Here is a 10566-nt window from a genome sequence, read left to right on the forward strand (position 1 = left end):
GAATTATGAAAATTAGATCACAAGCCTAAGGATATTTGGTTGACCTCGGAGGAGCAATAGATGTAAAAATTTGGTATCTTCTGTTTGTGCAAGGAATCATCCACTATGTGAACTTTTTTTTTTAAAAGAGGATGAACATGTGATGAATAACTAAGTGTCAAACACATATTGACATAAAATAAAACATTTGAAAAAAAAAACATATAATAGAACAATGATGATGAGAAAAATAATAATAATATAACCCATTGAGCATGCTCTTTGAATTTTTTTAGTTGTCTTTCTCGTTAGAGAGATTTGGTCCGAGTCAAGACATTTTATCAGACTGCGGTCTCTCTCCCTCTCCAATCCTATGTTTTCATTTTATATTCCTTTTGACAGTAAAATTGTTTATTTAAATAAAAAATGAAACTGAAAAGAAAAGAAAAAAAAAAGTGAAAAAGAACTCTCTTCCCCATGGAGGGAAAACAACCGTTCATGGAGATTTTTGGAATTTACTATTTGTTTGTATTTAAAATTTTAACAAGAAGGCTATTTAAATGTATCGAAGGTCAAATTCATACAGTTTCAAAAGCTTTCAAGGAATTTTTTGGGCAGTGTGAGCCGGACCGTAGATAATTCACATTTGCTGTTCTTCACTTTCTATCTCTATTATTTACTCTTTGTTTGTTTTTATGGTTGTTATTTATTTCCACATTTAATTTTTTACTCGAAACTTCATCTGTCATAACAGGATTGGCATTTAGGACCAACCACTAAAAGATAAAATTTTACTTTCTGGTGTATGGTAAATTTAATTTGTTCTGCAAGTTCCAAATTTTCTTAGTGTACTATTTTATTTATGCTTTTATAAATAAATAAAAATTCTATGGTAACTAATTTCGTATAGGATGAGTCCAACTCTTCCATTTTAGGCCCACTAAGGTATAAGTATAACAGTGAGGCAGCAGGACTTAGCAAAGTTCTATATCCCCTATGATTTAGTGATGTTTTTGGTTTGTAAACAAGAAGAAAAAAAATTCGTGTTAACATTGCTTGTTAACTTTGCACCCAAAAAAAAAAAAAAAAAATTATATTGTTTATTAACATGTTCACATGTGTACTTTAAGTTTTAACCTTCTTCTTACAGTGAAAAATATAATTCTTTTAAGCCAAAAATTGTTGTACATTCTTTTCAGGAAAGAAACCAAAAGAAATTGGACTTACAAGTGCAACTCGAAGCAATAACAACTACAAGGCCCAGGCAAACTATGCAAGTAACAGATCAGTCAAAAGATTTCGTATTAAAAACTTGAGTTTCAAGATAATTATAAATAAATAAATAAAATATACACCGAACAGTTCCACATTTTTAAATTCAAAAACTAAAATTCTAAAATATATCTATAATTTTCAGAGAATCGTGGGGGCTTCGTAACTGAGATTCTGATAGAGATTTGTGATCCATTTTGAATAGAAAAATGATTATAAAATTAGCATCTTCATTATTCGCACGATTAGAGAAAGCCAAACAAATGGAAAATAAAAATTAATATTTAGATTTTGGTTATCATCGTACAAGATCCCAGAAGCACTGTCACTGACATAAACAACACCAAGTTTCTTACCAGTTTCCAGAGAACAAAAACACACACAACTTGTTTTTCTTAAATAATAAGAAAATATCGAAAAATCATATCAAATCAGGTCTTGATAATATTGTTATCCTATATATCCATATATAAATTAGAAAAACATAATACTGTCTAAATATATATATTCTTCATTCATCAAAAAATCTTATTGATTTTTGTCGAATTGTCTCTTTCTTCGTTCTTCATATGTAAGTTTGTCTCTCTCTGTTTTCTATAGGTATTAATGTCGGCAAGTGATTCTTGTTCATCGTCAATGGAGAAGAGCTTCACGTTTTAGCAGTAGATGATAATCTAATTGATCGTAAACTCGTTGAGAGAATCCTCAAGATCTCTTCTTGCAAAGGTATAATATATAGTTCTAATCTTCAATCTTTTTTCCTTTTAAAATTTCAAGAACCAGGATCTTCCATGGTTATGGTAAACACTGCCTCTAAAACTTTAACATTGTTTCTTTTTTTTTTTAATTGTTGTGCAGTGACAACGGCAGAAAATGGCCTTAGAGCATTGGAGTACTTAGGCTTGGGAGGAGATCCACAACAGAGTGATCCACTAACTTCCACCAATGTAATAAGCTCAATCCTCAGTGCACGTTTTGATTGGTTTAGAAAGGATTCAACTGTGTAAACCATGTTGGATTTTGTGTTTTCAGGTTATGAAGGTGAATCTTATCATCACTGATTATTGTATGCCAGGAATGACAGGTTTTGAGCTGCTCAAGAAAGTGAAGGTGTTTAACAAATTTTGTTACAAACCATAATATAAGTGTCTTATCGAGAAGATCCTCCACAGACTAACAAAATCTCTTTCTTTGTCTCTCTGTTTCTATGGTTTTTGGTTATTGACAGCAGGAGTCATCGAATCTAAAGGAAGTACCTGTTGTGATACTCTCTTCAGAGAACATTCCTACTCGCATCAACAAGTAATAATTATCATTCCTAAAGACACATTGCTTAACTAATCGTTCTGTCTTTTTTTTTGTTTCTTCTTAGTGGTGAACTAAAGATTCTGTTATTTTCTTGATTGATATTGCAGATGCTTAGCGAGCGGTGCACAAATGTTTATGCAGAAGCCGCTGAAATTATCGGATGTAGAGAAGCTGAAATGTCATCTCCTAAACTGCAGAATCTGAAGATTCATTTTTGTTTTCTTTGATATAAGAGAAACTTAGGCTTCAATTGGTGACCAAAATTTAAGAAAAGAATGAGGAGGAATATTAGATTCCTCTCTATTCCACAATTTTTTTACCATTTGAAAGTAATATTTTTTTCCCTACATTCATCTACATTCTTCAAAAAATAAGGAACAATAGAACAAAAATGTTCTTCCTCAAAACTGATGAGGAACAAATGGAACAAAAAAAAGAACAAATATTCAAATTCGTTTTTTATTTTAAAATAAATAAAAAATATGTTTATTAATAAAAATTTCAATTTTGTAATATAAAAACTTTCATATTTTCACAATGTATTGACAAAAAAAATATTTTTGATAGGAATTTTATGCTAAACTAATCTTAATGCTCTATTTGAAAAATTTATTATATATACATTAGAATAATATTAGTATTACAATTGAAATTAAATTTATTTAATATTTAATATGTTTTAAAAATATTTTTATTGTTTGGTTATCATTTACTATTTTGTTCATTTTCCTTTCATTTCTCAAAAACTGTTTATTCCATTCCGCATTGTTCTTTTTATTCCTTTTTTTTTTGTTCTTCTAATGGTTACCGGTAGGAGCCTTAAAGATTATTGTGTTACTAATCGATGACAAAGGTCGTGGTGATTATATCAAAAGCACTTCCTGTTCTTTAAGATTTGTGAAGACAAGGCCTAATAAGGATCTCTCTCAGTAAATTGATTTAATGAATTAGAAATGTTAACCGGGTCAGATTGTGAGGAATCTTAAAACCACAAGATACTGTATAACCTCTATAAATTAATAAAGTCGAGACCATGAAATTTTATTAATTTATAGAGGTTTTAATTTATTGATAAATTAATAATTAAATTAATAAAATATTAATTTATGAAGAGATTTTTTATCAGAAATTCAGAGTTTAGAAGAAATTGCTACTACTATTTTCAAGGTGATGATGTAGTTGAAGAAGATATGACGGTACCTTTAGAACCAGTTACACGGAAGGGAACAATTATCGCGTCAAGAACTCTCTACAATTTTTGGATGCGATTTGAGAAGACAACACCATAATTTTTTGATGCAGTCAGAAAGATTAGAGATGCTCTCCAACAAGAATGTAAAATCAAGAACAAACAAACAACAATAGATTCATAATTCACTAGATTTTCTTAGATATATATATATTTCTTAGATATATATATATATATATACTAGTTTATTTGATTATTAATTTATGATATTGATGGGACCATATTTTTACATAGGATTTTCAAAAAAATTATTAATTTATTATTTTATCAAATAATGTCTTAAATTACACTAGTCCCAACTTGGAGCCGAAGAAATTTATTAATTTATAGAGGTTATTAATTTATCGAGTATTAATTTATAGAGGTTCTACTGTCTAGAACATTAGATAATATATACCTGTTTGACCAAAAAAATAATCTTATATAATAAGAGAAGGTTTTTTCTAACTTTGCATGATAATGTGACATCTGACACCCTACTTTTGTGACAAATGTCATTTTTTTATTAATTACAAATTTAACATTCTATTTTTTATTTAACTTTATTTTATTTGTATCTTATATGGTTTATAGTTTGTTAAAAAAAGATAATTGTTGTTTAGTTTGTTTTTTTCAATTTCAACATTATTACAAAAATATTTTCCTTCCACTTTTTAGTTTTAGCATCTAATATATTTCATAATGAAATCATACATCATATAACCTAAAAATAAAATACTAATCACCCAACTAAAAAATATAACAAATTGAAACCAAATAAAAATAGAAAATGGTTTTTTACTTTTAAAGTAAAAACTGAAACCAAATTAATTTATGATAGACTAATTTAAAAATATAGAAGATTTTCAAATATATATATATATATAACTCATATTATATTCAATAATCATATATAATGTATTAAATACACAATTCAAATTTCTATTTAATAGTATTCTATAAGTACAGTTTGACTATCTTAAAAACATATGTACTAAAAAAAAATGGTATCATAACATAATTGTTTTATCTTCCCCAAGAAATAATAGAAAACAATAGTTTCAAATTAATTTATTGTTAATTATTATTTTCTCCCGAATAGTTATATAACATTTCAAACAAAAGTAGTCCTTTTTAAACAAACAAAAAAAAATCTAAAAACAATATTAACAAGAAATTAGAAGATTGGACCTTCGCTCTGCAAAGAAAAAAAAATTAACGAAATAGTCTAAAACAAACACTATATTGTTCTACTTTAGTCCGGTCCAGAGCCTACTGACCAACCATTCAAGGCTAATGTGTTCTCGACATGGTCTGGAACAGTCCACATTATAGTTGGCATGTAATATTTGTTGTCTGGATATAAGCCTTCGAGCTTAACGTACCTCATACTGTTTCGCTTCGGGTCATAGTAAAGGAGACACGAATAGTCATCATAGAGGTATGACTCATCGACAAAAGCAATCTCACCACCACGAGTAGCACCTGAGATGTGCCATTTCTGGAAACCCTCCATCTCGTAAAAGAAAATCCTCGACCATCCTTTCGTCTTTTTCTCGACACCCACCATAACCCAAATTTCCATGTATTTTTCGCAGCACACGAATCCTAACTTCCCTTGGTAATTTATCAGAGTCGAAACGTGATCCATCAATGTTTTTGGAGCCTCGACATGGTAAAATTTCTCACGCCTTAAATCAAAACTCATCAGTTTAAATTTAGAAGCACTATCGTCATCATGATCCCATGCTAGGTAATGAATACTCCCGTTGATCGAAACTACACTTGCCATTGGAAAGTGATATCCAACGCCTTGGATTGTTCTCCACTCCTTAGCCGTGGGATCTCCCAACGTGAAAATTTTACAAGCCTCCTCCATATGGTTTAGCGGTATGAACAATGCTTTGTATTGATTCTCGAAAGGGTCGTATCCGAAGAAGCAAGAGGCCATGTCGTAGGGTTTCGTATCTGGTAAGTAAAAGGACTGCCTTGTGGTAGGATTATATATAGCTGCCTCATTACTCTTGTTTGACCAACAAAAAATCAAGCCGCGGACGTATTGCCTCATATTACCAGGGATTCGTAGTACTGATGATACTTTGTCAATATTCCGAGGGCAAGTATTAGACGAGAAGGCTATGAAACAATCCTTGTAGCGGTGTACAGCGTGCTTGCATAAGACATGGGCATCACGCGGAGGTTGAGTCAAAGACCGAGCCACGATCGAGTCTATGAAATCTCTACGCCTGCCGATAATGGATGACCATTGCTTCGAAACACATTGGAACCTCACTAGAGATTTCACCGGGAGCTTTTTTAGTATCTCCACAGTCACATCCAGAGCTATATCGATTACTACGCCATGACGAAGTCGTGTTGGCGATGGTGAGTTCTCGTAGCTATTCTCCTCACGTCCTCTCTTCATCTCCTCTCCTCTGTTTCGTTTTAAGAAATAAATTGATAATTTAGGAAGAACAACTAGGGCGGGGGTTCTTATATACGGCATATGCATATATATCTTTATTTTTTGAATTATAATATTTGGTATAAAAAAAAAAGATATCGTATATATCAGAATATTAATAAATTAAAATATACTAAAATTTACCTAGTTTGACACAAGTATAAATCAGAATAAACACTCAATCTGAGAAGAAAACTAGAATGAGTTTTTTTTCAGGTTTCCTTCGGTTTTAAGAGAGTTCTAGTCAAACTCAAACTGGTTTGGTGTAGTTATGTTTGGTTTAAATTGGGTTCAGTTTCAATTTGGATTGGTTCAGTTTGGTTTGGTTTACCAAAATTAGTCACATTTATTTATCTAGAATTAGAATGCGTAATTGTGTTATTAAAAAATTATATCAAAACACACCGTGAGAAAGAATCAAGCTAGTTGTAAAAACAAAAACAAAACTTGGAAGATAGAAAAATAGAGGAAGAGAAATAAGATACAAATAAATTTTTTTTTCATAGCCAGTATATCATGGCGTGGCTTAAAGTTAGGAATTTTAGGATTCAAAGAATAGATTAAGAAGAAAATAAAGCATCATTTATACTTTTAGACAATGTTTACTTAATTAAATTATTATAAAAAAAAATAAGCAGCTTATAGAACTAGGTAGAAAATAAAGTGTTGTTACATTCTTTTAGGACATTATTGTAGTATTGTGATTTTAAAATACTGTAAAAGTTTTGTTAACTAAATTTTGTTTTTAGTCTATAGTTTTATACTATGAAAACTATGGTTATATTTTTTTCTTGATTCGTATGGCCCCCAAATGCTTTGGTCGGGCTCGTTTGCTAGCAAATTACTGTAGACATCATAACGACATCCTAAATCACTTCCTCTTCATAATGTCTCCTTCTATTTTAGTCATAATACTTTTATCAGAAAGTTTAAATTATCAATGAACTTCGTGTGGTTTTTATGTATGCGAGAGAGACGTCGTGATGTTTCGATAAAGGGAAATAATTAATGGGACTTTAGCCTTTTTGGGCCGTCGTTTAAAACGTTTTGGGCCCATTAAGTCTGCGTATTGGGAATCAACTGGATTAATTGTTTTTGTTTTATTGACATAAAACTCAAAATTCAATAGCCAGAGAAACAACTCATTCATATGTCATAGTAAGAATTTATTCTCACAAGAAACCAATGGAATTGGAGACACCATCATAACCTATACACTTTGATATCTTTAGTGTAAGTGGCGTTGCCACCACTGCAGATACTTAAGTACAATATTCTACTCCACTTCTTTGTAGATGGTTCAGATAATATCTAGACAGACCATGTAAAGAGATATTTTTATATGTGAACGGTACAAGTCTGGTTCTATCAACGATCATGTGATTGAAGTAGATATATCAAATTAGTTCCACCCCGCAAGAGAAAAAAGAAGAAGAGTCACTCACATATTTTGGTTATATTTTTTTAACTTGTGTCAATCTCTCTTCTTTTTAGGTATTCAATTGTTTCAACTGTAATTTTTTGATCAGCCAATTATTTCAACCTTGAAATCGCAAGTCTTTTGCCTAGACTTCTCCAAGATCGCCTTTTTAATTAACGTTGAAAAAAAGGAAAACCTATGTATATCAATATTGAAAAGAAGACCATGACTTAGTCAATGTGACTGCTTCTTTCTCCTATCGTGTTTATCAAAACACTTACCCTCCCAAAAAGTTAAATTAATTTGTCGGACGATAGAAAACATACTCTCACACCTTCGTTAACCAAAAAGAGAACATAGTCCTTTTATCTTCTTTTTTCACATCCATAAAAGTATCTAGAAATAAATATTACCAACGTGTTTGTTATGGAGTAAAGATTTAGTTTAATTAATCCATGGTCAATATGTCAACACACACACACAAAAAAAAAAAAAGAGATTAAAGACGAAGGTAATTATATGATTGGAGACTGTATTACGTACGTCGCATTCTGAAATATTTCACAATCTTTGATTTTTTCAAAAGGGAATCAACATAAGATCCAACCTTTCTTTACGTGTTATGATATACAAGTGTAGAGATGTCTCATATCTACACACAAAACAGATCAGAGATCACGAAGGTAAAAAGAAGTAGTACGTATGTTTGTAGTGTGAGTAAATAAATATATATATAAAAAGGCATAATCGAACGATGGAGGAGATAATGACAATGATCTTCAACGGTATCAATCTGGTTAAGGAGCTTGAGTTCAGCTTATCGTCACAAGAGCCGCCAGAATCAGATTTATCTAGTTCTCTCGGCTCGATCTCCACTTTATTCGGAGACGCAAACGAGCGGCTTACAATCCTACTAGCGTGGAGGAACTCTTTGCCTCAACAGGAACCGGTTCGAATGATGGATATGACGATGCAGACAGAACCGGCTTTGACGCAGGACCACTGGTTAAGGTGCCCTGTGATGCGGACAGTAGAGGCTATTGACACCTCGAGGCCAAGGCATCAAAAAAGGTAAATTATTACAAATTAACATTTATTAATGTATGTACGCATGTGTAAATTGTTATTTGTATATATGTGTTATTAATGTGAAATTAATGCATAGGAGGATTATAGGAGAAGAAGAAACGGTGCTGGTGGCGGCGGTGGGGAGGATGGAGATCCCGCCGGACGACAATTACACTTGGCGTAAATACGGTCAGAAGGAAATTCTCGGTTCTACATTTCCCCGGTAAATTATAATAATTCATAAACACTAATGATGGTTTATTGCTTACGTAGTTGTACATTCGTTTATTGCCCTTAATTTATTACCACTTTTTATGTTTTGAAAATGGTTTCATTGAAAGACCATTAACATTACAAAAAAAGGTTTTATAGAGCAACTTGAGTTTATCTTTTGTATCATTTGATCCAGAGACATGGGGTCGTTATGCTAATTAACCTACGAAAAAAATTTGCACATTTTTTTATTTTATTTTTATGCTGGCCAATTAAATTAGTTTCTTTATATATATTTTTTGTTTAACCGAAATAGAATTTGATTTGGACATATACTCAAGTAGTTTGTATTTATATCGTTGTTGTGTTGTTGTTTGGATTCATCGCATGATATTTGTAATTGGACCAACAAAATAATTGTTTTGGATTTGATGAACGCACGGAGAACATTTGTATTCGATTCGATTAGGTTTTCGTGTTGGATAAACATAAAACCTTGTATGGTATATATTGAACAGAACTAATAAATAGTCTTTTAAATATTTTTATTTAACCTAATTAAATTTTGTTTAAGTTTATACTGAAAATTGTTACTGTTTCAGTTGGATTAATCAAATTTTTATATGTCCTATATCTAGTTACTAATTAGTACTTAATAGTTACTCGGAGTTACAACTTTTTATAATACTAAACACCAAAATTTGTAGGGCGTACTATAGGGGCACCCATCAGAAACTATACAAGTGCCCGGCGAAGAAGCAAGTGCAACGGCTCGACGAAGATCCGTATACGTTCCGTGTCACTTACCGTAGTTCACACACGTGCCACTTAACCAATTTCCCGATCTCATCAGCACATGCCACCACAACAACTGCCAACGTACCCGCCATCGTTAACTTGACCGAAGCTATGATTGGCAACATGGACTCCGTTGTTCCATTATTGGGTGAACCCTACTTTAACCATCATTGCCTCGTTCCTGGAGATGATGGTGATGGCGACACGTGGAATTCACCTTCGCAGAGATACGACATGTCCTCCGGTCCTAGTTAATTAAGCTTTTTAAGAATCTAAGTTTAAAACTGTTATGTTTAATTATGTTTATTTTTGTTTCGTTAAGGTTTAATTAATGTTTTTTTTTTTTTTTATCATTAGATCCTTTAAATAATGTTTAAATATAGGATGAAGAACGAAATCCATATAGAAAAACCTTTTAACTAAGTGGTGTGATAAGAGTAAGACTTGAGACATATAGTTGCTTAGTTTTAGAAATAAGTTATTATATCGAAAATATCATCATAATTTACAGTAGTTTTGATCAGATTCACAAAACGCTTAATTACTTTACCAAATATTTGCTACGAAGATTAGTGACAAAGATTATGAAAATATTTGAAAATATAACTTTTTGTAAGTTTTTTATTTTCCATGAAAATATTTCATATAGTTTAAATGTATGTATATTTATTCGGTAAAAGTATTCATTCGATTTCGTTGCATCTTTAAAATCATAATGATAACATATCAAAGAGTTTCAAGAAACTAGCTAGAAACAAAGCTTTCATCATAAAAATCCAGTATAGTTCCGTGTAATAAACGTTGTTTCCCCCCCCC

General features: G+C 31.3%; 2 protein-coding genes and 1 pseudogene across 2 annotated transcripts; 2 read left to right on the forward strand and 1 right to left on the reverse strand.

Moving 5' to 3' along the window:
* LOC104791934 lies at positions 1858–2801 on the forward strand (annotated as a pseudogene).
* LOC104699162 (probable F-box protein At3g56670) lies at positions 5043–6212 on the reverse strand. The gene has a single exon (XM_010414497.1). It carries the CDS (start codon positions 6210–6212, stop codon positions 5043–5045), a length of 1170 nt encoding a protein of 389 aa, XP_010412799.1.
* On the forward strand, positions 8316–10017 carry LOC104791935 (WRKY transcription factor 55-like). The gene is made up of 3 exons (XM_010517943.1): positions 8316–8742; positions 8837–8962; positions 9660–10017. Exons 1-3 carry the CDS (start codon positions 8426–8428, stop codon positions 10003–10005), a joined length of 789 nt encoding a protein of 262 aa, XP_010516245.1. The 5' UTR covers positions 8316–8425; the 3' UTR covers positions 10006–10017.

The sequence above is a fragment of the Camelina sativa genome, chromosome 6, assembly GCF_000633955.1.
Source record: "Camelina sativa cultivar DH55 chromosome 6, Cs, whole genome shotgun sequence".
Lineage (NCBI taxonomy): Eukaryota > Viridiplantae > Streptophyta > Magnoliopsida > Brassicales > Brassicaceae > Camelina > Camelina sativa.